This window comes from Nelusetta ayraudi, unplaced genomic scaffold (assembly GCF_046127955.1).
Source record: "Nelusetta ayraudi isolate G7.1 ecotype Tasmania unplaced genomic scaffold, CSIRO-AGI_Nayr_v1 ptg000016l, whole genome shotgun sequence".
NCBI classification, from domain to species: domain Eukaryota; kingdom Metazoa; phylum Chordata; class Actinopteri; order Tetraodontiformes; family Monacanthidae; genus Nelusetta; species Nelusetta ayraudi.
The window spans coordinates 2,715,725-2,743,491 of record NW_027466066.1 but is presented as its reverse complement, the minus strand read 5'-3'; the positions used below and the strand labels follow the sequence as shown (position 1 = coordinate 2,743,491).

The 27,767-nt window shown below is 47.5% G+C and overlaps 2 protein-coding genes across 3 annotated transcripts in view; one reads left to right on the top strand and one right to left on the bottom strand.

Annotated features, from left to right (window-relative positions):
* epn2 (epsin 2) overlaps positions 1 to 27,767 on the bottom strand; it is a 60,658-nt gene that overhangs the window by 29,063 nt on the left and 3,828 nt on the right. The gene's annotated exons all lie outside the window — the stretch shown is intronic.
* Positions 1,283 to 27,593, top strand: grapa (GRB2 related adaptor protein a). 2 transcript variants are annotated; one of them, XM_076023859.1, is made up of 5 exons: positions 1,283 to 1,644; positions 6,951 to 7,048; positions 8,109 to 8,228; positions 19,035 to 19,203; positions 26,427 to 27,593. In XM_076023859.1, exons 1-5 carry the CDS (start codon positions 1,567 to 1,569, stop codon positions 26,610 to 26,612), a joined length of 651 nt encoding a protein of 216 aa, XP_075879974.1. In that variant the 5' UTR covers positions 1,283 to 1,566; the 3' UTR covers positions 26,613 to 27,593. The 2 variants fall into 2 exon arrangements, with proteins under 2 accessions (XP_075879974.1, XP_075879975.1); XM_076023860.1 differs by lacking the exon at positions 26,427 to 27,593 and adding an exon at positions 22,875 to 23,065.

The window sequence follows — 27,767 nt, the reverse complement described above, 5'->3', positions numbered from 1 at the left end:
CTGTTGAGCCTTCACACGAACCTGCGCGGATATCTTTCGATCTGCCTGCTTGGAAACAGCCGCGGTGGGGAAATTCAGTTCCACTTCCACTCGCCACATCCTCCCCGCCCCTCCCGCCTCCACTTCCTCCTGCTGCTGTCCAACTTTTCAGGTGGGGCCCGAAGTGGTGGGGCAGGGGGGTTTTCCAGGACGGCTCATGTTGTTGACACCACGGCCTGCTGCCGTCCTTGCCCAATCAACGTCCCAGGTTTTGCCTTTAGTTTACGCAAACACCGTCCGTGGGCTATGGGTGCTTTAATGGCTCCACTGAGTTTAAAATAATATATCTTAATGTGATGGAAATAAATGTTTTCTGTTTTTGCTTTTCTAGAGTCCGAACCATTTCAATACATATATCACACATTTGTATGACACTCACTGGACGCCTGATAGAAAAGCATGGAGCAGGTACCTAATAATTAAGTGGCCAGTGGCCGGCATTGCCCTGAGTTAAGAGGTGCTGCTCAGCAGATCCTGGTTGTATCCGGCAGTTACTTGAGTTCCTGTTGCCTTTGTATGGTCTCCAACCAGCCTGACCTCTGACCCCTGACATCAACGTGGCATTTTCCTCCACACGACTGCCCAGCAGCTCTTTCTGAGATGGTTGTGCCAGTGTGAAAATCCCCATGCAAATCCGCAGCAGTTTCATCAACACTCAGACCAGTCAAGTCACTCCACTCCTCTTTCCTCCCCAGTTCCGGATCTCACGCTTTGCACTTCAGCTACTGTAGTTTATGTGTGAAAGCCGGTGTGATTCACTGAGGCCCCCCCTTTCTCTCATGCAAAGAAAGGGGGGCGGGGGGGGGGGGGGATCAAACAAAGCGTGCGCTCGCCGTCACCGTAGACTGAAGGTGTTTTGAGATGATGGAAGAGTGCACACGCACACGCGCACGCACACACACGCACACGCACACACACACGCACACACACACGCACACACACACGCACACACACACACACACACACACACACAAGGCTGACTGACACCGGATTACCATACGCTACAGCAACTCTGTGAGAGAAAAAAAAAACTGTACACATGCACACAGGAAGTGCCTCTCTCTCTCTCTCTCTCTCACCCCCCCCCCCTCTCTCTCTCTCTCGCTGAGTTACTCATGGTAGTGTTGCCGAGCAGCAGCAGCAGCAGCAGCAGAAGCGAGTCGTGGTTTTCCCCTGGCTGATCTCCCTCTGCCTCCGACTATCTTCCACGCTCCCTGGCTCAGCGGCCGTACGAGACCCCGTCCTCCTCCTCTTCCTCCTCCTCTTCCTCCTCCTCTTCCTCCTCCTCCTCCTCCTCTTCTTTTTACACCTCTCCTCATCCCACTGCCTCCTCCTCCTCCTCACTCCTCCTTGTATCTTTTTCTTTTTCTTTTCTTCTTGTTTGTTTGTTTGTTTGTTTGTTTTCCCCGTCGTCCTCCAAAGTGCGAGCGGCGGTTGGCGGGTCGAGGGGAAGAAGGGGGGGAGGACTCTTGCAGGTGTATGCATGTGTGCGCGCCAGTGCGAGTGAGAGTGTGAGGTTTTGTCGGCATGGAGGCAGTGGCACTTTATACGTTCCGTGCCACCGAGGGCGATGAACTCAGCTTCAACAAGGGAGACATGCTGAAGGTAAGATCCCATCCCTCTCGTCTCTCTGAAGAAAGTGACGCTTTGTGCTTGTGGTTTTTTTTTCTTCATGTCATTGCAGATTTCTTTTCGTTTTTTCACCGTTAGCGTTGTGGTGAAGAATTTTGCCCGCACGCAAAACTTACAGAGAACAATGACTCACTGATGTCAACACTTTCCACCACACGAGCTTGTATTTCTCCCTCTTTCCCCCCTTGTCCGTCAAATCGGCCAATTCGATCGACTCCAAACCGAACACTGTTAGCGTCAAGTCGCTGACAGTCGTACTTGACAGCACACTTGCTCTGTTAGGTTGCGATTTCCCCTTAAAAATTAATGGAGCTGCAGGCAGACACAGCGCTGCTGGGGGTGGAAAATGTAGGTTGATGTTACCGGAGACAAAATTATTGTCGTATTTTCAGTGAAATGATCGTACACCTGTGCAGCGGGCACAGCTGGACAATCAGCCAATCGTGCTTGTTGTTCTGAGGCAAATGTCACTTGTTTGTCTTACGCTCAACAAAGCAGGATTGAGTCACATGGGAAGAGATGCCTTCAGGCGTCACAAAAAAAAAAAAAAAAAAAAACTACAACAGGCAAATTCACGAAAAGATTCATCCACCATGACGGAGCGTATATCGGACAGGGGCCCAAAATATCGTGCAAATGCGATAAAACATTGTACATGCAAAAACAATGATCGGACACCTTCTCACTGGAGCAGCTACAAGAAGCAAACAGTGATGAAAACCTGCAGGAACTCTTGTTGGGGGTTCAATGAATCCCAACTACTGGCATGTCTGGTTTAGTCACAATGTGTGAGCCTTCAAGCACGTAATGCCCCCTCACGAGCGAGTTCTGCGACGCCGCAGCAGCTGCCGTCAGCCGCTGCCCCGTCGGCTAACGAGAGCGAGCGCGGTCCTTAGGCAGATCCCCGCACAGCTGGAAATTATTGTCGTAGAAAATTGCGCTTCTCAAACGTCAGCGGCAAATCCTGGATTTAAACAGCGGCGTGCGTCTCTTCAGACCGCGGCGCCAGATGCCCGCCTGTCTTAAAGCAAACAAATTGCCGACGCAGGGATCACACGTCGCTGGCTAACGGCTCAGCTGACTGGCAGGCCGTTACGCCCAGGGATATGTTTGGTTTTGGCGGCGCTCGTCGCTTTTCCACTGCAAACCAGGATCTTTAGCTTTCATCCGAGGTCTACCAGAATATGTGCAGATCTTGAGAGCGCGTCAGATGTAGCTCTGTGTTTACAGCCTTCTGGATAAAGGGTCAGCTTTAGCTTCCCGCTAATGCTGACGCTACGCTGCTGAACCCTCTGCATGTTTTGTTTAAGGGGCTGCAATATAATCTCAGGTGGTGAAAGGAAAACCTGGCTGGGGCTGGCGTCAGCGGCTCATGTGACATCACAAAGGGCCGAGTCCCACCACGGCCTGTTTGAGCGCACGGCGGACTTTTCTCATTTCCGGGAGGTTCAGTGACAGGGCGTCGGCATGCTACTGGTAGAAAGGAACGCTTAAAGTGAATTTTGCAAATCGCGGGACCTTTTATCACTTCGCTGACTTTAGCACCACTTTAGGAGGGTTCCGCTGAGTGAAATCCATTCAAACGGGCGTCTCAGAGGCGCCTCTGAGGAACGTTCTTAATCTGTCGGGCTTAAAGGAAGACGATTATGACAGACAGATAGCAGCTGAAATGATCCTTTGATTGAAGGCCATTCGCTGGAATAACCTTTTAAATTCCACCGGGCTAGACTGAAGACTTTTTGTGTCTTGAATTTGATTTTTTTTCCAGCCAGCGCAGTCCGAGTGTGCTGGCAAAAAGATTTTCTCTCGTCTTAGAATATTTATACTCGCTTCCGTCCTTCCATGCCCTGCAAATTCATGAGCCAGACCGAACCCAGAGAGCTGTCACCTGCGGTGATGAGCGAAAAACACAATGGCAGCTTGCCCAAATTATTTTTGCACAAAATTTCCTGATATTTAAAGCTGAGGTAAATTAAGGAGGAAAAAATTATCGACGGCTCCACATGCAAAAACTTAAAGGTCTCGGCTTTCTCAAGTGATAGCTTGTGAGATTTCCTGTGAGAAAGGAGCGGGTGGCGGCACCACTCACAGGACAAACAAGTATGACACCCTCTGTATTTCTGTATGTGTGTCCATAAAATAGGTCTTTCAGATATTAGTGCGTAAAGGAAAACAATAACAGCCTGCCTGATAAAATTAGACCGGCCAGCATGAGCAGCACTGGTATTTTTGTGCACTTTGTGTCTTGCCTCCGGTTGTGCGTCGCTGTGAAACCTGCGGTCTGGTTTGGAGGCTTGTTAATAACTCCATGCACGCACGCATGCAAAACGCAAACACTATTAGGAAGCTGATTGTATCGGTTAGTTTCTGATCTGCCACCCTTCTCAAGCTACCACCTCAGACCCCTTACAGAGTTGTTTATTCACAGCAGCTCCAGCCGTCTGAAAACCTCTCGTTTCACGCCGTCCCGCCGGCACAGATAAGGCAGGGAGTGACTTTGGCAAAAAAAACAAACAAAAAAAAAAAACACTTAATAATTTCTACACCGTCCTGACGGTCGCGGCGGCACAGAAGCAGCTTCTATCAGGCCAAGCGGCGCCGACGCGCGATGAAAACAATAAACGGCAACGTGGCTGCTCTCGTATTCCGTTTGTAGTCGCGGCCGAGGGATTTTCGGGAAAACTGGAGCGCCGGAGAGATCCAGCGGCACGCGCACGTTCATTGTTCTGCAAATATCAAACACGTACGCGCGTCAGTTTGGGATTTGAACCGGGAGTCTGAGGCAGGCGGCCGGCCTCTCCGTAATTACCGCCGGCGTCTCGCCACGCAGAGTGGAGGGATTCGCTCCAAGAGCGCAGTTTGGATTTTTCAGATGCGTACTTTTTGTGTTCTATTATTGAAGACTCTTGTGCGCATGCAGGGTATCTTAGACTAAGTTCAGCAGGGCAGGGTCTTACTGCACAGTTCGGATTTTTTTTCTTCTTCGGACAATCCTATATTTTTTGGCGTGCATGTTAACTGCAACTATCAGTTTTGAATTTGAATTGCATGAGAACCTCAATTGCCCCGAACGCACTAAAGAGGTACCGTGTTTACGGATGTAAATAAGGAGGCATCTTGTCTTGGCGGGTTTGCAGCTAACTAACAAAGTTTCTCTAAAACAAAAGTTTACGATAAAATGATTTTAAGAAAAAGATTTAAAAAAGAGCCGGATGCCTAGAAGAGCGTTCAAGTATCGCTGCGATCGCCTCTCTGAAACACTCTCACGGCAAGACACAATCTGTTAGCTCCGCCCAGAATTGCCCAGAATGGTGCAGAATTGTGATGTTTATCGCATTTCAATGACGTAAAAGTCGGATAAATGCGATCTGGACGTTCAGACCGTAGTCACAGTGCAAGATATCTGATAAGTATCGGAATGAGGACCATATATGGAAATGGCCTGGGTGGCATCTTTAAAAAAAAAATAATCATAATTGTGCTGTTTGTGCTGTAAAGATCGGATAAAGGTTCCATATCGACCCCCCCAAATAAAATGGAATTTGAGCCACATTTGCCTGTAGTCTGACGTCTCACTGTAGCCTTATAGACACTTAATAATTAGAGTGGGAAAGTGAATCTGTATTATGGCTGAACAAGGTAACTAGGCAGACCAATGAAGTTGCTGCTTCCTTAAAGGTGTGACTAGTTTTCTTTTTTTTTTTAAATCCATTTCATTTACTTATTTTTTACCCCTGTGAGATGAATGTGAATGACTTTACAGCCTAGGCAGTTTTACAAAACAGCCAGTTTGTAAAAAAAGAAGGGAACAAGAAGACGAGAGGGCATCTCTCCACTTCAGTAGCAACAAGTTTCTTCAGGGCGGAAGGCGGTGATTGTGACGCTCTCGAACGTGGCGCAGGACAAACAAATTACAGGCAAGAGAAAGCACAGCGACTGCGGTGCTCTTTAAGGCCAGCCTTGTCTTTTCTATAAATAAAGCGCATCCAACATGGAAACAGCCCAAACGATTTAAAGGGCAATCATTCAGCATCCGTGACTCAACAGTGATCGACCCCACGAACAGTAAATCACTCCGTGCCCCCCCCCAGCCCCCCAACGCATTTCAGAGCGCCCCGTCCAAAAGCTCGGCGCATCCATTAAACTAGATGGTGCATGAAATGAAGTTCCCCAAGGCGCAGTCGAGACAGGCCGACTTTTTTCTCTTCTTCTTCTTCTTCTTCTTCTTCTTCTTCTTCTTCGTTTCCCTCATCAGACGGGCAACGTTTCCGCAGCAGCTTCCCACCACCGTCACGTTCAAGTCCTCCCACCCGGGCCGTGTTCCACTTGTTTGCTTGTTTGCCGTCGCGTCACAAATAGAAATCTTTGAATCGGCAGTGAGTCGGGCAAATTACAAGCAAACAGAATAAAACAAAATGAATAATTCATTCTTGATAAAAAAAAAAAAGAAAAAAGGTGTCGCAGCGATCCACGGAGGCAATATCAAGAAGTCAAGAAATAACGCACCTGGGTTACAGAGTGAAAAAAAAAAAGAAATAGGAGGCTGATGGGCTGAGGAAAGATGGGGAAGTTAGATTTGGAAGTCGGTGGCGCTCAGTTCCCGGCCGTCCTCGGCTGCCCTCAGCGCCGACCTGTGTAGCCAACTGTGAAGACTTTTAGCCCGCGCCGTCCTCGCACAGACAGGAGAGCCAACCGCAGGCGCTGGAGCGAAGTGAAGTCATTCCAGGTTCTTGGGAAAATGACTTGCCGAACGCTCAGTCGGCCTTCAGGGTCGACGGAGGTGCGAAAGCTGAGGTTAACTGCGACACCAGGAAAATGCGATCTTCTCCCTGGAGGTTATGACGGGTCACACCGTGCTTATGTACCGACCCAACCCGTCCAACCACCCCACTTATTCACACAGACGAATTGATGAAAGCCTAATTCCGGGCTGAAATGAGTAAACGCGCGAATGAAAGAATTTTCCGAGGAGGCGGGCGTCACTTCCCGACGGCGCCGGACTCTCTCGCCGCTGGGTTTTCGACGCTCGCTCATAAGCTGTGGAAGCCGTGGAGGGTCAGGAGTTCACGCAGATGAATGAAATCCGCCGCAGCGGCAGCAGATAATGAGGGGGAGAGCGAGGAGACAGGGAAACAGTGAGTCTGGGAGAAATGAAAGTGGCCTTTCAGCCAATAATAATGGCCTCTGTCAACATCATTACGAGCAATATGTCATTCCCTAAGTTTGTGTGTGTGTGTGTGTGTGTGTGTGTGTGTGTGCGTGTGCGTGTGCGCGTGCAGATCACCAACATGGAGGACGACCCTAACTGGTACACAGCTGAGCTTCACAACAGAAAAGGCTTTGTGCCCAAAAACTACATCAACCTACGGCCACATGCGTAAGTACGCGCACACACACACACACACACACACACACACACACACACACACACACACATCCAGGCCTGGTCTATCTAACTGGCTCATCAGCGCGCTGCGTAAACCTTGGGGGGCTTTTCTGCTGCGCGCTGGACATCTGCACTCTGGCATAAGGCAGCCCACCCAGAGGGACACACTCACTGGCCGCCTTACGTAATCACACACGATAAGCGTGTGTGTGTGTGTGTGTGTGTGTGTGTGTGTGTGTGAACATGCTGGTACTCCCCCTATCTCCATCAGACATTCCTGCACCAGCTGGGTTCTTTATTTTTTTTTTCAGCGCCCCCTTTGCGGTGACAGAACCCTGAACCGACAACACGGCTATTAAAACGTCTTTGCCTCGTTAATGAGCGCTGATATACACACACATATACACACAGCCCACATGGGGTTGCAGGGTTTAAGTCTTGTTACTCTGCCGCCTTCACGGCCATAAATAAAAAAAAAAAAATAAATAAAAAAATAAAAAAACTCAAATTTGCATTTGCCTTCGCCGCACCAAGTTGTGGGCGTCTCGGCAGAGTTGTGTGGGTTCGAGGGGACGTTTTGTGCGAGCCCTTTGCACGCGAGCAGACCGCTCTGCCAGGCAACGGCGATAAGCAGGAAAAACCAAAAAAAAATAAAAAAAAGGAAAAGGAAAGACACATGACACGATTACTTCCGCTTCGCGGCTGACAGCTAGAATCTGGTATTTTGGGATTTGTTTTGCATGCATCTTTGAACGGCGGCAGACAAAAATAACTTCACAAATGTGCTAATTTTACCTCAACAACCCCCACCACCTTTTTTCATTTATTTATTTATTTATTTATTTTTTTAAACTTCTCTGCCAGCGTTGATCTGCTGAGCTGTCAAGTGCTTTTCTTTAAAGTTTCAGTCAAGTCGAGGGAGTTGTTGTCTCCATCTGGTCGGGGAGGGGGAAGGGGGGGGGGGGTGAAATTTGAGGAAAAGAGGATGAAAAGCACTACAGAGCAAAACACAATCATTTCTGACCTTTCTATTATTCATCCTTCTCTCCAGGTGGTTTGCAGGCCGTATATCTCGCTGCGTCGCCGAAAGCCGACTAAGACACAGAGAATGTGGAGCTTTTCTGGTCCGAGAGAGCGAGAGCGCCCCCGGAGAGTTCTCCATGTCTGTCAGGTACTGCATCCGTTTCAGTTTTTTTGCACGTCCAAAGAAGAAGATATGCAAAAGAAATTCCACTGAACATGCCTATCAATCCACAACAAATCACAGCGGACCGACCGTCCTTGGTGCCAACCAAGTGTAGCCTGCTAAAAAGCTAGCCGAAAGTGTATTCTCCAAAACGCTGTCATTACTTCATCATTTGTTGTCCACAACAAAGTCCCTTGCATTTCAGTGCTTGCGTTGTCCGCTGTACTTCATTCTTCATTCTGTTTTCAATAGAAGTACGGACAAACACTCTTTGATTGCTGGTGTTGATTCTGGTCAGAGGCTTTTCTGGGCAGCTCGTAGGCACCGCAACGAGCTAAGAGTAGATTTTGCGCACGTTAGCTTAGGCTATCAACTAAACCAACGACAGATACAAATACAATACCACGTTAGCTGTCATTATGCTACACTTCTGACAAATTCCGTGTCTCTGGGACGCTGAGCAATCCTCTTGCTGGTACTGTGCCGACATCACAGCCAGAATATATGGACCAAGGAGAGGCCCACCGACCAATAAGAAGTCAATAACCAAGTACAAAATAAAATGTGATTGGAAGCAAGTGGAATCAACGTACAACAAAACCCGCAACACTCGCAACACCAGAGAGCATGAAGGTTGTACAGGGAGTCGGTTTGTTTTGCCGCGCCTACAGCTCAAAACTACTTTAACAGCTAAAATCTTTCAGGACCTTAATCACTGAAAGTGCAGGAAGACATGATGGGAACTGGAATCACATATACACACGCTCTACAGTGATTTCTGAGATAGTTTTTTTTTTTGGGAAAGGGGGGGGGGGTATTGTGGAGCCAAAGGTGCAACATTGAGGAAGTGCGTCCTAAACACAAAGGCGCGAAACTAACCAAAGTTGTCGGCAGCTTGCGTCACCTGCCAGATGCATCGGTGTCAGCTGACACTGCCGCAGTTTGAATCGCCTGCTCCTCTTCCTCTCCCAAGCAAATATGGAGCCTGAGAGGAGTTGCGCAAGTTTTGAAGCGGATGTGAGAGAATCCCGCTCATGGATGAGGGGCGACAATCCTTCTAGTTAGACCGGACGTCACGCGCAAGCGCGCTGCCATTTGTTGTCACCTTCAGGAAGCAGCTTCGGGGGTTGTGGGTCGACCTGTTCCTTCTTCCGGCAGGGAAAAGAAAAACCTGTCATTCTGTCCGACTGGTGTCCAAACTCAGCCGAAGCCCAAATAGCTCTCCGTCATGAAAGGCAGTAAAAAAAAAACAAAAAAAACAGACAGAAGGTGCACAGTTGGTCCAACTGGCGGACTCACAGCTGCACTGACTAGACTGCCATCAAGTGTGAAGCACTTGCGTACGGTACTGTGTGATCCATGTTCTCGTTACACTGAACAAACCCCCTCCCCAGGGGGGCAGCGTCAAAGCTTCATGCGAGCGCTCCTGACGCAATCTAATTCAATTAGCGCAGCAACGTAAACACTGCTCGGCGGGAACGGCCACACGCATCGCCACGCACGCCGTCGCCCGTTAATGAACTGGTTAAATTTTTCATGCTGAGCGGGCGCGGCGGCGACGGCAGCGGCCCTTCAGAGGAGGAAGCTAAACCAGGGTAAGGTCTGGAGGTGGGTGGGTGGGGGGAAGAGAAAGAGAGAGGAAGAGTCTGCGAGCATACCACCCCCCCCAAACCCTCCACCCCGGGAGGCCGGGAGGGTTGAGCTAATCCTGCCTGGCACTCTGCTGCATCTGGAGCGGCTGACAGAGGCCCGGTCGGTCGACTTGTTGGGGAGGTGGAGGGGAGGGGTTGAGGGGGTTGCAGCTGAGGGTTCCGCCTCAGGGGCTGGAGGTGGCGGGATGGGATGGGACGGGACGGGATGGGAAGCGTCGGAGGTCTGGAGTCAGAATCTTTTGGCACCGGAGGTCAGACTTGGAAGCGGGCGCCGGCTCTTGTTTTTGGCCCCCCGCGGCTGCGTTCAGCTTGATGGTGGTGGTGGTGGTGGTGGCGGGGTGCTGAGCGACGGATTTGTCGGTTGGGAACGATACGTCTCCTCCCGGGGGGATTTGGGACAAGCCTTTTTGGATGCATTTTTCGACACATGAAAGCAGCAAGCTGTGACGAGCAAATTTAAAAAAAAAAAGAAAGGGGGGGAAATTAAGTGTGTAAAACAGCTAAAAGGGGGCCGAGGGGATTATGATGCTACTTATCTTGTGGGGGAGGTTGAGTGGGAGAGGGGGGTAAAAAGCTGATTTTTCACTCCGCCTGTCGTCGATGTTGCGGCTGTTGTTGGAAGGCCCAGCCGTTTTGAAAAGTGGGTCAGGTGATAGTGCGAGATGCGAGAGCCGTCCGACAGGAGACGACGTGACAGCAGGAGCTGCGAAAGACTTCACACTCGGCGCGACCCCGTCCGGGCGCTCCGAAGGCTGTCGTGTGAGAATCTGACATTGCATCGCCTCACATTAGCATCGCGGTCCATTTGGGATGATGATTCTGTCAACTCTACCCTGCGTTCACCTTTTAATTAGCATTATGCATAGGATGTGTCATCATGACCAGAATGTTTTTTTTGTTTTTTTTTACAGTTTCAGGGCATGAATTTGCCATTAGATACCCTTTTTTTCAGGATGTTCAAGCCCTTTGTGAAGACGCCGTCAGCCACGCTGAATTCAAATAGTCTTAAATTATTTCACCGATGTCTGAATCATGCACATCAGACATCGGATGAATAACAAAACAGACAACAGCTGAATATTGGGATCTAAACTCTTCACACCAACCGCTCTGAGAAATCTGCGACAAAATTACTAGTTATTTTAATTTAATTTTATTATGTTTCAGTCGAAATCCCCCTCCTACAAAATAAAGCCAGATGGGGAGACTTAAAAAAAAAAAAAAAAAAAAAAAAAAAGCCTAGCTGGTGTGTGAGGCAGCAACTGGCTAATTAGCGCAACTGACTGGAACGTATCGGTTCGCATGTTGTGTGTGAGCTTCTCAGCCAGTGCTGTTGTGGAGAGACACAACATTCATTCTGAGAAACCGTTTGTTTGCTGGAATCGGGATCCATTGTAAAGAAAAGGTCTCCTCTTTGCATTGTGTCTTTGTATTAGAATTTGAAATCACCATATGAAAAAGAAAAATCCTTTCACGCCGTTAATTTCTTTGACAAAATGCATAACTAGGCGAGAGACGACACAATAAATTCTCCCCGAACTATTTATCTGTGGCTTTGGTGGTTAAAAAAATAAATAAATGAATCAACACAGCAGACTCGTTTTGGCAGGTGTGCTTAGAAGTTATTTTAAGCGGACCATGAGCGGACGTGCAGCTTGGGACTAAATTTAGTCTGATGCGGTGAAACGGTCCCGCTGGGTTATTTCGCCATTTATTTTTGGAAAGTGGAACAAAATGATGCCTAAACCACACTTTTAGCCGGTGGTGGTGGTGGGGGGTTGGGGGAGGAGGGTGGGTGGGGCTGGAATATATTTTGCTTCGCTCAGCTTTCGCAGCAGTTGGCGATGAGGCAGCAGCAGACCGAGTGACACGCGCCTTAAGGACACAAACAAAAGTCGGCGCGCCGTCGCAGCTGCGTCTCTTGCCCGCTTCTCCTTGTTGTCGCTGGCGTCTCACCCAAGGGAAATGTACACACCCTGCCGCTGGTCTCTCGGAAATGTAAAGTTCCAGCTTCGGCTTGCGCAAAACCTCTGCCGGCAACATCCATCTTCGCACCTTCACAGGAAGCCCCGCGGCTCTGTTGAACAACTGTGAGTCACCAGAAGACGCCGCTGGAAGTCGGAGGGCGAGGAGAAACTGGAAGAGTGGATGTGACTTGGTCGGGTTGTAGTGTAGTTGTGTTCCTGGTACTTTTTTTTTTTTTTTTTTAATCGTCCTATTTCCTGCTTAAGCCGCAGAGGCGAGTAGAGGATTTTTCCTGATCACACTGATTAGACAAAAAAAGACCACGGCCTGGTTTATGAATAAGAATTCTTTTGCATTTACATTACAGACGTGGCTGATCCAATTCCAATATCTGCATCGAGTCAAGTGGTCCCATAATTTATTTAGACACACAGATTCCACATTCCACTCCACGGTTTGCACGGAATTAACATTTTAGCAGCAATGGAATACTTAAATACCTGTACTTAGACTTTTCTCATTATCTTTACAGTCATTCAAACGGAAGACACGTGGTCTTGGCTTCATTTTATGGAACCAATCCCATCTCATGACCCCCCCCCAAAAAAAGTTTTTGGGCTCTTAAATATTTCCCTCACTGCGATTGGATTGCAATCTTTCTATTTTTCTGTGGAAACCACCGTTATTAACACCACGTCTGGTGTCAATGACTCAGGCTCCCAGCGGCTGTTACAGGAAGTGCTGAGTCAGGCGGTTCATTCATTCAAGCTTCCTCATCGCTCACCATTAGTGCCGAAAGGACAACAATGTTAACTGCCCAGCTGCATTATGTTTTTTTTTTTTTGTCCCCACAGTTAATTTCTTAACAATGCAGACTGGGTTCCGCGTTCACTGTCGGGAAGGCCTTCCGCGACCTTTACTGTACACGTGGGCACGAGGGATGATGTCCGAAGCGACTAGCTCCACTGCTTTCACCTTTTCGGATTCTTTTTTTTAGCAGTGCATTTTCAAATCCAATAACAGCAGTTTTGGAGAAGATTAGAGGCCAATTGCGTGAACACAACGGAGCCCATTAGAAATGATGAGTCAAATGCTGCATCCATCACATTTTAAAAGGAAATAAATTATCACAGACATGCAAACATCTCGGTGTGACTGGTGACACAAGGAAGAAAGAAAGCTCCTTAACCGCCACAAAGACCTAGTCCTTCTATTAAATACCATCCAGTTTTGATAAAACTGCCCTCCACTAATCCCTTAAGCAGTGGCCTTCATTCTGTTTGCAGACACCAACTTTTCTTGGCCTCCTCTGTGTTTCTTTTGAAGCTTCCTATTTTTGTCAGAGGGCAAAAAAAAAAAACGGCTAAAAAAAAATTCAAGTTCGAGCTTTCAAGTTGGACGTGCGAGATCACAGACTTGAAATCTCAACGATCTGGCTTTGCTGTTGAAGTTGGCTTAATCTGCATCAAATCAATCTGACCGCGGACGTGAAAACATTGTCATGTTCATCAAAACGCAGCAACAAAAAGGAATGCTTCATTCTGGCTTCGGGCTTCAATCTAAACAGCAGTGATGACTTAAACAGTCCAGTTAAGATTTTTTTTTGTTCAAGCCTACAACAAAAACACTCGTACAGTGCAGATAAATACTGTGATGGGAGGCCAGGCGTACGGAGAAGGGGAGACGGAGGCAGACTAAGGTAGGCGGCGACTAGAGGAAAGTTTTCTGACAGGTGGAGAGTGGGTGATGATTAAACGTTTAATTTTTTTTTTTCTTCACGTCCTCTCATATCGGCGGCGGAGCTGAAAGGGGACCAGTAATCCCAGCGGGAGATTAATTCTCCAGCTTCTCTCTCTACAGTCTGCCTTTGTCTGCTGCCTTTCTGTCCGTTTCCCGCTGTTCTTCTCCTCATTAGGTTGGGTGACGCCGCGGCACATAATATGCGGTCACACCGGTGGGCTACAAGTTATTTAAAAGCCTTGCTGTCCTTTAATGGCACAGAGGCCTTGCGATGGTCTGGTTGTGGTGGTCTGTACCTGGTTCCTCAAGGCTTTATGGTTCCGACTCCTGGTGAGCATGTTTGGAGTTTCCCTGATGCTCAATCGTCATTTCTAAAGTGACGGCCTCTTCGAAGTACATCCTTAACGCAATATCTACTCGTACGTGTGTTGGATTGTGACGTCACGGCAAAACCATCACGTCCATCTTGGCTTCTCTGACTTTCAATTGTCAGTGTTGCATAAGTTGTAGTTCAGTGTCAAAGCAATGGAATGCACCATTACATGTCGGTTCTGTTCTGTTGGGGGGGGGGGGGGGGGTTCCTAGCTAAATTGATTCGATTTGTCTCACTTCCTCCCTTGAAGCGTTGATGACTTTGACAAATTCAGCTAAAAAAAATTAAATAAATAATAATAAAAATATCAATATTTAACTAATGATTTCTAAACTGCGGGCCAAAGCTTCAAGGCAATCATTCGAGAATTAGGCTGATGGCGACGCTGCCAATCTTGTCAGGAGAGAGGATATTGAGATTAATTGTAAAATAAACTCAACGTGCCGTGTCAGGCGGGCATGGTCTTTTGTTCCTGGGTTGTTGGTGTTTTTTTTTGTTTTTTTTAACAAGAAGGACGAGGATAACTGACCCCGAGACGAAACTTTATCTCCCGCTCTCAGACTCATTTCATTTCTGTCTGAGAGCTTTATTGAACCATCAACACACTTTCAACAAAATTGCCTCCCGCCAAAACCTCTTTCATCATCCTCGCCCTCACCCGCTCCGTCGGCGCGGCATCCAAACACCCACACACACACGCACGCATGCACGCACGCACGCACACACAAGCACGCACGCACACACACACACACAAACCTGGCCTCGCTCTGCTCCATCGATTACATCGAAAAGGCTGATGGCGATGTGTGGCGGCTGAGGCGGGAGGGGTCAAATCTCTCAATCGCTCAGACGCCACGATGACAAGCACAAAAAAACACACATAAGATAGCCAGCGATGGCAGAGGCGACACACAAGCTTCCTGACGCACACAGCATAACGCCTTCACTGGGCCCTCAGGTAGTGACGCACAAACATGCCCATTCAGACACAAAGGCACCACCAGCACACGCAGTTAAATGGCCGGCTGAGTGTGTCATCACCGCTTTTGTAAGGTGTCAACAAGTTATTGTGTTGAAGAGGCACACTTCTAAAAAAGACCCGTAAACACGCCAGTGTGACTAAACTTGGACTAAGTCAATCATCCAAAAACAATAAACAATGGTTTTCAATAGACTCGCCCGCAACAAAGCCATATTGTCCATCTATTTTCCATCACTGTAGGGTTCTGCCGCTGCTGTAGCTGCCTATCGCAGGTGTCTCATGGTGAGGGCGGAGGTTACACCCTGGACTAGCGGACAGTTCATTGCAGGGCCGAAAACAGCCAATCAGGACTCATAACGTTATGTAGCCATTCCCCTGCCTAAAAAAAGAAATGTAATGCTTCGCCCAATTGAAAAACATTCAATGGAACTCATTAACGGGACCTACTTTAAACTGCATGGCTGACTGTGTTACCAGTTAGCAGTTGTGTTTTCTAAGAAGAAGGTTGCCAGCGAGGGACATATTTTGGTCACTAATTCGATCGCGACCCCAAGCTCTCTCGACAGGATGGTATTCCAATGAAACGGCCTTACTAGGCAGTAACTGACAGGAGGCCTGGAGGAAGAGCAGAGAGGAGATTTATGGATGCAGCGGCGGAAGACATGTAGACGGGGTTGAATAGAGACACACGACTGGCTGTGGCCACCCCTGGAGGGAACAGCTGAAAGGAGAAGGAGAGCGCTCGACTGACATGTAGAGTCCGCTTTTTCTTTTTTTCTTTTTTTTCTTTTTTAAACGTCTGCCGCGGCTTTAGAGAAGTGAAGCGCAGATCAGAGGTGGAGGGATGACGGGATGAGGGAAGTGAGAACAGACGGGTGGAGACAGCGGCTGACCTTTCAGCAGCTGGAGTTTGTGCCGGGCGCGCAGTTTATAAAAATAAACTTCTGGCTGGCTCCATCCCTTTATCGGTCGCCGCGTTCAATCTCGACATCTACTTCATTTTCTTTTGCTCAATCCTTCTCACCATCATCTAATCTCTCCCTGCTTTCGCGCTACTTGGAAGAAGAAAAATAATCTCTCTATCGCCGCCGGCCTTAATTACAGTGGATCAGGGAGATGAGAGGGCATTGGGTGTGTGTGTGTGTGTGTGTGTAAGACAGATGCTGTCTGTGGTATTCACACCAGCTCTCTGGGTAATAATTAATAAAAGATGCTTTTTATCATCATCGCATCTGCTTTACCTCCTCCTCATCTTCTCTTCCTGCAGCGCTCTCTCTTTCTCCCTCGCCTACGCAAAAAAAAAAAAAAAAAAAATGCTGCCGCTGTGCTCCTGAGGCACAGAGTTTGGCTCGGGACCCCCCTCGTGACCTTTAACCTGGAATAAGTGAAGCGAAAGCAGTGCCTCCGATGGCAAAGCCTGCACATTTTATCATCTATTTACCTACAACGGTGCCAAATGACAGCGCGGCAGAGGGGAGATCGTATCATCTGCGTTTGTGCTTTTCTGGGTCTCGCTGGACTCTGTTTGCGTTTCAGGCCTCGGTCGTACAGTGGTGGAGTTTGCACCGCAGGGCAAATAGAGTGTAAAGATGTGCTGTTGTGGTTGAAAGTGTTGCCACATGAATATTTTAGTTGAGTCTGTTAAGTTGTATCGAGACTCTGAGGAATAAATGGAGTGGATTTTTCTCCTGCGTTCAACTGATCTCTGATTTAACTATCCATCTACCCATCTATCTATCTATTTAAACAATTCCTATTACATAAAGTAGGAACGTTGGCTTGTTTTTGATTGAAGATGACGCCAGACAGTCCAGACCGAGATGGTTTGGATGTTTGGACGTGAATATTTGGGTGAAAGGATGCTGAGGTTGGATCGGGCAGGCAGGAAGGAGGCCTGGAGGAAATTTCTGAATCGGTTGGTGTGAGAAGAGAAGGGGTCGGACGGAGGAAGGTGATTGGCTGCGGCCACCTCAGAAGGGAACGGACCAAATGAGAAGAAGAGGACTCTTTTTTTTGCAGTTTAAAAAGCTGCCCGGCTGGCAGCAGTAGCACAGCCCAACCAGTAGGGTGCAGCAGACAGCACAGGACAGGCAAGGGAAAGCGGCAGGGCTGATCAGAGTCGGAGATGAACTGCTGTGTGCTGTGTGAATCAGATTACCAGAGGCGGCCGAGACGGAGAGCAGCGCAGGGGGAGGCAAGAAATGCGAAAGGGAAGACAGATAGTCCTGTTGCTTAAGCTGGTTAACGCTGTGGATGGATCAACCTAAACTCACCCTGTGCCCTTTATCCGGGGAGAGGAATGGGAACATAACACGGCTGAGGGTGAAAGAGAGTTCGGAGACAAAGAGGGGTCTGGGTGGAGGTGTAGCTGAATGCCATCCAGTCGCCAGGGAGAAAGAGGAAACTTGGGCTCCTTTAGCTCTCCTGAGCTTCAACCACCAAACACAGCTTATTTCACTCTGTTGTACTTTGTACAATGGTGTCAGTGACTGAAGGAAATCGGCTGCATTTCTGCTCCTGGAAGGACAAAGGCAGGATAACTGGCACCGAGGTTTCAGCCCTCATTAGTGCACACCTACCTGAGTGACGTGTTTATAAAGGCGTGGGAGTTGCATCGACTTCCGATGCACATTACGGCCGGTTATATAACGGCGGCGCGCCGTCCAGATTTTTCTAAAGATAAGCCGGAAAAGTTACTTAGCAACCGCGGCGCAGAGGAGCGCAGCGCACAGGAGGGGCAGGTGTGATTGCCGCCGAGCGCTACTCATCGTGCGCTGAATAATCAGAACAACAAGGCGCTGATGCCAAATGCCGGGCCTATTTTTTGCTTTTGCTCGTTTGGCTTTTTGTTTTGAGCGACACCGCACAAGAGGGAGGGAGGCAATACTGAACGCACGAGGACGCAGGTCCCAGCAGGTCCCAGCCTGCACTTCGGCCAAGCCAAATTATCAAAAGCAATACATCCAAAGCCTAAAAGGTGTTATCCAGTGTATCAGTACTCATGAAATGCCTTTTGGGCAGTCAAATGTGCATAAATCACTATTTTTATTTTTTTTCTTGGGCTAAATTTGATTATCTTGCATGTCTCAAAAAAGATGCACTGAAAAAAATGTGTTGTAAGGAAGTTGTCTCAGATAAAATAAGCAATGAATATATTTTCCATTTCATTTCTGGGTTGGGAACAGCACTTTGTGCAGCTGCCCAACGTTTGCCAGCAATGCAAATGGTTGGGCATGAGGATCCAAATGATGTCTATACCAATTGATTGATCAATATTAGTATCAACCAATAGTTGAGATTCAACTGTGATGCAGTTGAGATGCAAACTAGCCATTCTTCATGAAGATTGAATGCTGTTCTCAGGGCAATAAAGGCATTGAATGGCGTAGATGAGTGTTTTTTATTTACCTTTTAACGCCCATATACTTTATTGTCCTGGAATTAAATGTCATCAGCAATTTGATGATGCATCCAAAACGCACTTGGATTGCATCAGTATCAGCAAGACTGAGCTCTTATTTACTTAGTGTCGGATCGATTCCAAATCTTGCGGTATCGCCACTAAACGAACCATGCCTCTGTGCCTGAAGGTTCTATTTTCTCGACGACGACGTTCAAGTATTTTCAATGAAAAGAAGCACAGATTTATCCTTCGTCTTGGCCAACATAGCGTGCGCATGACCCGTTCGTCCATCTGCTCTCCGTTTTAGCCGTGGTCTTGGCTCAAAAATTTTGATGAGACCTGACATAGAGCGATGACTCTAAATTAACGGGAACCGCTGCGAGACACATGCCAGCCCCAACAGCTGACAGCTGCAGAGTTAAAGGGGCAGCATTCAGGACTAAAGGCCAAGAAAAAAGGCAACTGTTGGTCACAACCCAAAAACCCGGTCCAAATATAATGTGGGCTCCGGGCAATTTGTGACGAGACGGCTTAAAAAAAATAGAAACGAAAAGACTGAGGGAGTCTGCCGCGTTGTGTTGGACCGTCTATTGCTCAACATTTTTGTTTTCTTCTGTTCCGTCAAGAAAAGATTGGCAGAATCGCTTCAATCTCATTCCTCTTTTCCATTTCACAGTTACGGGGACCACGTCCAGCATTTCAAGGTGCTCCAGGACCGCTGCAGTCAGTACTACGTGTGGGACGAGCTCTTCTCCTCCCTGAACGAGCTGGTGGAGTTCTACCACTGCAACAGCATCGCCAAAGAGAGGACGGTCTTCTTAAGAGACCCCGAGCACTTCGCCAGGGTGAGAACACAACTTTCCCTCCGAAAGGCTTTTCCTTCTTTGTTTCCTCACTTTGTGTCAATAGATAGTTGCAACTATTGCGGTACCGCAGATCCAGTCTCCAAGCCGGTTATGTATTTAACCTTTTCTTTCCCTTCATCGACTCTTGTGCCTCGAAACAGAGCCACCAAAGAGCAAACACGGCTTTACAATGCACGGTGCGTTGGCCCATTGAATGTGGCAACAGGTGAAGTTTGTGGTTGGTGTTGTTTTGGAACTGACTCAAATACTCAACTGGGGCAAGGAGCAAAGGAAAGCAAAGACAAGGCGCCAATGAATGAACAGGGTAAAGAGGCGGTGACTTATTGGACCATAGGACTCACGCTGGATTTGAATTTAGATCAAACAAACCGTTTTGTTTTGGGGTTTTTTTTTAAAAATTAACATAGACCACACCCGCTAACCCCGAACAGTAATGCTGCGGGGCAACATTCACAACCGCACAACAGTAAATATGAGCGACACCAGGTTAGAGCGAAGGTGCCATTGAGCAGAGGTGTTGCCATCCACCTGGCAGCAGCCTCAATGGGAGTGGCAGCCGAGCCGCACCTGCAAGGCAGTTGGCCTCACTGCGCTAACTGCTACACGCTAAAATGAATCACACGCATCCACCACTGGAACCTGAGAACAGGCGGCTACTGGCATAGGGTGTGTGGGTCATCCATGTTGATCAAAAAGGGGGTGAAATTGTTTATTTAGTGATGCGTTATTTATGCTTTGGTTGTTTTCGTGGCATTTTTCTCTAATCTGTTCACTCACTACATACCACAGCTAGCATCTGGTTAGTCTACCATGCCTCTAAATAAAAATGAAGAATACAATTTCCCATTTTCTTGAGGGTTAGGTTGGTATGTTTCGCGTTATCATAGGGTCATTCTTTTTCCAAATCCGTTCATGAATACAAAAGACACGTTTTTTTTTCTTTCGTCAAGTCTTGAAATGCTAAAACCGAAAAAGCCTCTCGATACTTTTGGACTTCTTGAGGATGGCCTACCTTCATTAGTCATGATGTCTGAGCTCTTCCTCAGCAAATCCGGTCCTTCAAATAAACAGTTCTTCTGTCATTTGATGAAGGTTCTTTTATTTTATTTTTAGACGTTGCCTTTTTTTGCCTATTTTTTAGCTTTTCTATTTTTTTACCTGACAGCGTGACAGGTTTTAATCTTAAAAATAGGTTTTTGTCGTAGAACAAGCATTCCCCCGCCTCACAACTGAACATGTTCTCACTCCCCCCGCCCCGAGGATGCAGCACAGTATGTTCAGACGGCAGATGTAGCAGGTGCAAATTTACCCCCTGCGGCTGTTGAGATGGAAAACGTATCGAATGCCACGGTGTAAACTAACGTGTACACCGTGGCATTCGATTTAAAAGCTGGATAGATTCAAAACATATTTCAGTTGACTGAATTTTATTTGTCAGTTTTTTTTTTTTGTTGGGTTTATTATTATTTATGCGCGAGGAACTGGTGTCCTGACCTTCTAACTGTTAAAAAGACGGGGAACGACAATGCAAAACTGCCATTTCATCATCTCAATAATCCTTCCTTCCCACAGCTGTCACTGGAAGTACCGGTTTACCAGGGTGTCTAGAAAGCGTGTGCAAAGTAAGAGCCCTGTAAAACCTTTAGTAAAGGACGCCATGCTGCTCGCCCTTTATGCTTTATGGGCTTTTATTACAATGTCACAAAGCCTCTAATAGCACAGCGTCACAACGTTGGGTCTTGTAAATTCTTTGTTTTATAGTCGATTTGTTTACACGTTTTTTCCATTTTATGACAGTTATTGAGTCTCTGCGTGAGTCGCCTCGGTCCCCGACTTCCGTGTGGCCCTTTATTGGGTAATAATATTTCCCCTTCATTGACTCGTGACCCACATTTGAACAAACTGCTCCTGCGGTCTATCCAAGAGCCCTCCCCGCACCAAACTCTTCGCCTTCTTTCATCCCACTCGAAGCCCTCCAAGCTGAACGTCCAAGACAATCTGTCCGAAATGTGATCCTGATCGTGACTGCCCAGTCAAACCTTTATTGCCGCCGCTCAGAGCAAAAGTCCACGTTGCGACCTTTCGCTTTGGCGTTCCTCTGGCTTCCTCCAGCGATACATGATTACATTTTATTTCGATGTGATTAGAGGCAAGGTCGGACCTCTTCTTATCTAATCGGCGGTATCCAACGCATATTCAAATTTAATCCCCGTATTACATACATCCTTTGCCTCAGGTCTGCACAACGTGCTCATGGGTCACCTTGCTGCTCTGCGTCAGTACCAAGTTGTGACAGGGGTTGCGTGCCAGCGAGCGGGGCTTGTTTCCATGTGTACTGTGCCATCCTTAAGGACATGTTGTTTGTTATGGCGAACCGGAGTATGGCCAGTCGTAGCGACACAGCTGTTAAGATGGTCACGGATGGGTTCTGATCTGAAGATGGATTTAAGGCCTGCGGCTCCTTCGCCTGCATTGTCATATATTACTGCGCGATTATCGTATGTTTGACTTGTCTCGACGGGAAGGGCAGCTTCCCCACGGATTTGGTGCTCAGTTGCCGTGTGGGGGATCTTTGTCCGTCGTTGTGCTTTTAAATCACCGCGTTGCCTTTACTGTGAGATGTACGTGCACGGCGTCGGGCCTCCGAGCTATAGGTGGCGTGCTGAGGGTGCTTGGCGTGTACTTTTGCGGCAACGTGGCCTCGGGGGGAAAAGCATTGTACGTTGCTGTACTCTGCTGCTCCATATGATTTTCATTTATTTTGTTGATGAGGTCACTCGCCTCAGGGGCTAAGACGCAGAGATAATATTAAATGATTAAACAAGAGGAACGCGTTCCAACAAGCTGGATGGAAGGAGTGCGGCGTTTTTGGCGAGGAGAAGTACATTTGATCACGCATCGAGAGGGCCACTTCCACATGCACGCGCCAGCTGTGTACCACTCATTTGTGTTTTTCAGCTTTGAATTTGAAATCAGTACGGTTAAATATGCGGAAGCCTCATCATTTGCGTTCAATTTGAAAAAGGTTTCATTTCAGTCCGCAGAACCAATCCAGAATACAAAATACAAAATCCAATGCGAATTATGAGTCAGATCTTCAGCCATTCAGGTCGGTGGCGGGGGCGGCTGAACCACGGCGGCGGCTGAGTTATTAGACCAATTCGCGTGGAACCAAATGGTTCTTCGATGCTGTAACAATTATGTTTAAGCCCGTCTGCGTATCTGCAGGAACTTGTCTTGGCCCATATGCTCGTGTGGTGCCATACAACGGATTTCAATTTTGTGTTTCAAATCACAGCTACACAATGTCACACTTTGTCATTACTGACAATCACACGGCTACACTAGACTGGTATCGTAAACATTAACGCGTCTGAGAGCTGATCGGCACAACACCGCCATCAGCTTCAAGCAACACAACTCTGCCTCCCACTCGGCGGACAACACTGTCTCGCTAATGTTCCGCTCACTGAGAGGACCGTCTCGACAGGAACCTGTGAACCTCTTGCCGCCTTGCATCGCACCTCCACTCCCACAGAGTTCTTGATCTTTGCGTCCATGTTGTGTGTGAGCGCGCCGTGTCTGAAATATTAATAGCGCGCCCACTGACAGTTAACAAAGGCCGTTCTGTCTTTTCTCTTCACACAAAGCTGGGACTCAAAAGCGCCGAACACAAAAAAAGGGGAGAACCAGTTCTCAAATTGCCCCCCCGCCACCACCACCCCGGACCTTGATGACTCCGTGGAGACGGAGTCAAGGAGAACTTAGAATAACTCCAACCACAACTGTAAATATTTCAGGGACGTGCCCCCTCCACTGATTCCTCACCAACTTTTATTTATTTTTTTGTTCTTTCAGTCTCTTCGTCATCATTGCTGAGACCAGCGGATGATCACAGTTGTCTCGTCTTGCGCTATATGGGTCAGTAATTAAAGCCGAGTCAGACAAGGGCGAGTTTAATCTGATTACAGTGCACTTTTTTTGCTCGCGTGCCATTCTGTCTTTTTTTTGCCGCGGCTCCAAAGCTAATTTCACATCAGCTCATTACACGGACATAGATCACTTCTTATCTTCCCACAACAGGACAGGAACTAATTCCTTTTTCTGCTCCCCCCACACACACACACACACACCCTCACCATATCCCTGTTCAAAACCAAATTCCCGCTCATGCGGAAGTCTCTGATACCTTTTCAAGTGTCACAGCCGATTTCCTCTGCCTTAAATACCATGTGTTTGTCACTATGTGTGTATGTGTGGGTGTGGGTATGTGTGCATGAGGAATTTGTTCCACTGTCAACGCTTGCTCTCACACTAGCGGCGGGGGGGGACAATGAACACACAGCAGCAGAGTGCTGATGCAAGCAGATCCAATTCATTTCCTTCCAAGGCCCTTGACAGAGGGGGCTCAGGGTTTCCCGTGCGTGCCAGTGCCAGGAACTCGGCCAGATCCTGCACCACACGTGACCAATCAGTGGGGTTGGACGGTGCACACTGTGTTATCCGCACCCCATATGAAAAGAATGGATCTTTTTTTAAATATATATACACATGCAATAAGGTCTTTTAATGGGGGCTGATTGTCTTTTTGTGTGACTGGCAGGGGAGCTAACACATAGAGTACGAAAAATGACAACTTTCACTTTTCTCAATGGGATGGGATGGCATCCATGTTAGCAAGCCGCCCGATTTTGTTTGACTTTCCATGTCATATGGACTATCTGCAGATCTGATCCTGAAAGCTATTAACCATCTTCCCCGCTAGAGCCAAGGACCATGGTTTGCACCTAGTATCTTGGCCTTTGATCCCCCTCAAGGGGCTGGTAGCTTTATGCATGCTGCGAGCGGCTGGCCAATCACAACAGATTGGGCTGTCCCAAGGCAGTGGGAGAAATGCTGGTTTTGTGAGGCCTGTACAGCTCAAAGTAGGAGTTTTTTTGACCATAAAACCTTCTTTATTATTGGAAGCAGATCACCAAATGTAATTTGGAAAATTTGGAAATTGCCATAATAGGGCCCCTTTTAAAAAAAAACAAAAAAACACTTAAGACCATTGCGATAAATGGGCCTCGCATGCAAAGGCATGTTCAAGAAGTAGACAGGATGCACAGGACGAGTTTTTGCGCACGCACACAAGCAGGAGGCCTGCACAGGATCAGCAAAATGAGCAGAGATAAGAGCGCGAGGAGAAGGTTGATAGCGTTCACATGTCACTGGCGATACTGGTCAACACAAGGGGAAGCCAAAACATCCCTTATCAGGGGCATAAAGAAGCGAAAAAGAACGCAATAACATTAGAATTCCTTTCCGTCTCGGAGCGGCATCAAAGTCTAAAAAACACATCCACTTCTCCCCAAGGGAGCAGCTGACAGCTGAGCGAGGTTAGCTAAGTTCATGACGCTCTCCTTTAAATAGCCACTTTCATTCTGCCGCTCCCGGAATGGCTTTCACTTGGCGAGTCGACGGAGATCAGAGGAGGCCGGGGGAAGAAAAGCGTCAGTGTAGTTGCAGAAAAAGACGCGGGGACAGAAGAAATTCACCGAAGTGCAAGTCTCAAACATCAGAGCGCACTGTTTTCAGTGCACAGAGTTGTTGTGAACTGTCCAACTCTCTGACTTCCATGATAAAGCTTTGCGTGAATAAACCTGAACATTAAAACTGTAGCTGGTGAGGACAGGTCCTACAAAAACAATGATAATCAATAGATGCAAAGAACGCACAGTCACCGTGTGTCAAGCTAGCAAAGAAAACAGCATTTGATTTTTGACACATTTCTCACATTTCTCACATTCATTCCAGCCGTGGGTGTGAGCGACGCCACGTTCCAGAGCCAGATCTGAACAAGTGTAACGCATAGGTGAACGTGCTGTGTCGTCTCTGTTTGTCTAGAACTGACAAAGATCTAGCGCATTCAACCAGAAGCCACTAAGCATAGTGTAGCGTCGCACTCTCGAGAACACGAGTCTGCTCTTTATCAAGCTTCTGTCCTGCGCTGATGAAAATTGTTTGTTTGAGTGTGTTTACGTAAAGTTCTTAACAGAGCTGATTTAGCACCAGCGTAGCATTTTGGCATCTGATAAGCGATCATCTTAGCACCTGGGACACTAATCTTCTGACCTCAATACGTGTGGCGACAAGCCATTTTCTGAACAGTGCTTTGATACCTTTTTGAATCAGAAACAAATACATAGCACAACTCTATACAGGCAGTGCAGTGACTTGAGATATTCTTTCTTCAGTCAATCATCTATTCTTGGTTCGTCAACACTCTTTTGAGCCCGTGTGTCGCTCTCTTTTCAGACTCGTCAGTCACGTTAATAATTTATACGAACGGAGTGACTGACCAGGTTCTGACTGAATGAATCTTAAATGAGAAAGATAAATAAAACATGTATGTACTTTAAGGGCACGAAGAGCACATTTCCAATTAAGTGGACACAATGTCATTCGGCCCTTTTAATGTTAAGGGTGGAATTTTTGAGCACACACGTGGGATTTCCAGTTCGACAAGCTGCTGTGGACGGAAAACAATTCCAGTCCTTTAGTTGATCAGTGTTTCATGGTTTTCCTAAGGGCCGATCAACAGTGTACCATGTGAGGTATTCTTGATGTGACGAGTGGCAACGCGTCAGTGTTTAGAAACGTTGCAGAAATGTTGAGGTTCTTTGGTGATGATTTGTGACATTTACAATAAAATCTAGAAACCCTGCTGCCTCACGTGGCAGCACGGCGGTCTTATATGGAAGATGTTGTGTTCTTCGTCATGATTTGGGTTCAAATCAGATGTTTTACTGGGTCTTTGGTCATTCCCACCACCATTTGTTGCTTTGATTAAAAAAAAAAAAAAAGCCTAAATAAAATCATCTGGGAAAAACACATCTCACTTAAATGCTCATATAAAGTGCAGCAATGCACATTCAGATAAGTATGAGCAAGCACAAAGTTTGCAGGCAGGGGGGGAAAAGCTTCTTGAATGAAAACACCCTGAATCAGATTCAGGATCTTTTTTTAATTCATTCAGAAACAGGATCAGATAAGAGAAGATCTAAACCCGTCTTCCACTTTGGGCCAGATGCGGAAATGAAAAAGTCTAATCACAAAAATCGCTGAAAAGATGGCCGGTCCAAAGTTGGTTGTTTGTTTCCAATCCTCACCCCTGCTCTTCTTTCTCTCGCTCTCTCTCTCTCTTTCCCCCCCTGCAGCGCCCCCACCACGCCCACGCTCTCTTCGACTTCACTCCGCACCATCCCACCCAGCTGCGCTTCCTTCGCGGCGACGTCATCGAACTCCTCGACTGCTCCGACTCCACGCGCTGGCGGGGCCGTTGCCACGGACACGTGGGCTACTTCCCTCCAGAGTACGTCCAGTCCATCTACCAGTGCCAGTGACCTCTGACCGTCTGACAAAACTTCGGCTTCGGCTCCCCTCCGTGTTTTGTCCCCCGCCGCGTACACTTCCCCGCTGCTCTGCAGTCACCCACGTCTGTCCGGAGCAGACAAGTGGACAAGCGAACTGCTCGCGATGCTACCAACAGACTACCCTTCCTCCCCCCCGTGATGTCACCCGTCCGTCACAAGCCGCGTCCAATCAGCACCACTGAGGCCGTCGGCCACTTCCTGCTGACTGTGCTTCTCATTTAAAAAGGGTCAAATCAAAAAAATACAGACAAAAAAAAAAAGCGTAACGGACCTTGACACTGTGGACAACTCACATACAATCTGTACGGTATGTAATGCTGACCAACACGCATTCCACAGTTTTATCATACAGTCACGCTTATCAGCGTCCGGGGCGGGTTCAACTAATGCAACGCGTGCTTCCGCAAATCGGACGGCAACGACGGCAAAAAAGCTTCTTGGTGGGAGACAAAGTCTGGACTCGCTACCGTTCCCCGCCGGGGCAGAGATCAGTGGCAAACACACTGTGCACACTGACACAGCAGCTTCTGCCTGCGATTAAAGTGTGTGGAGAGGGTGCATTTGAACAGAAGAGAAGCCTGTACACCTTATTTATGCATATGTTTTTTGTGTGTGTGTGCGTGCGTGTAAAAGAGGGAGAGAGTGTTTGCGTAGCCTCGTCTATGAGCCGGAGGACAACAGACGACAGTTACCCTGTTAAAAGTGACCAAATTAATGTTGAACGCTACCAAGCTGAACATAAAGGCTCAGTTCATGGATCATGCATTTGTTTTGAGAGTATTTATTCATGTGTAATATATACATTGCAAATATAATACACACAAGGGCCGCGGTGTAAAGAAAAAAAAAAAGATGACCGTGTTTTAGGTGATGAACATTATGAAATTGGACTTAGTCTTCCCGAAAGTGTAACACACAATTATTTGAATAAAGTGATACGTTCTCTTTGAATTCAAGGTGGTCATGTTCTTTTTTTGTCACTGGATAAAGAGGCCTTTTGACAAAGACATATATATATATATATATAAATATTTTGATATTAATAGATTAGTGTGGGATGTTGATGCATATTAACTGGCTTACCATTCCAAAAAATATTACAGGGTAAGACTGTCTGATAGACAC

Excerpts from the sequence above, each read along its gene's own strand:
- grapa (XM_076023859.1), top strand. The coding sequence starts at position 1,567 with ATGGAGGCAGTGGCACTTTATACGTTCCGTGCCACCGAGGGCGATGAA. Across the intron at positions 1,645-6,950 it reads ACAAGGGAGACATGCTGAAG|ATCACCAACATGGAGGACGA; the intron begins GTAAGATCCCAT and ends GTGCGCGTGCAG. Across the intron at positions 7,049-8,108 it reads ATCAACCTACGGCCACATGC|GTGGTTTGCAGGCCGTATAT; the intron begins GTAAGTACGCGC and ends CCTTCTCTCCAG.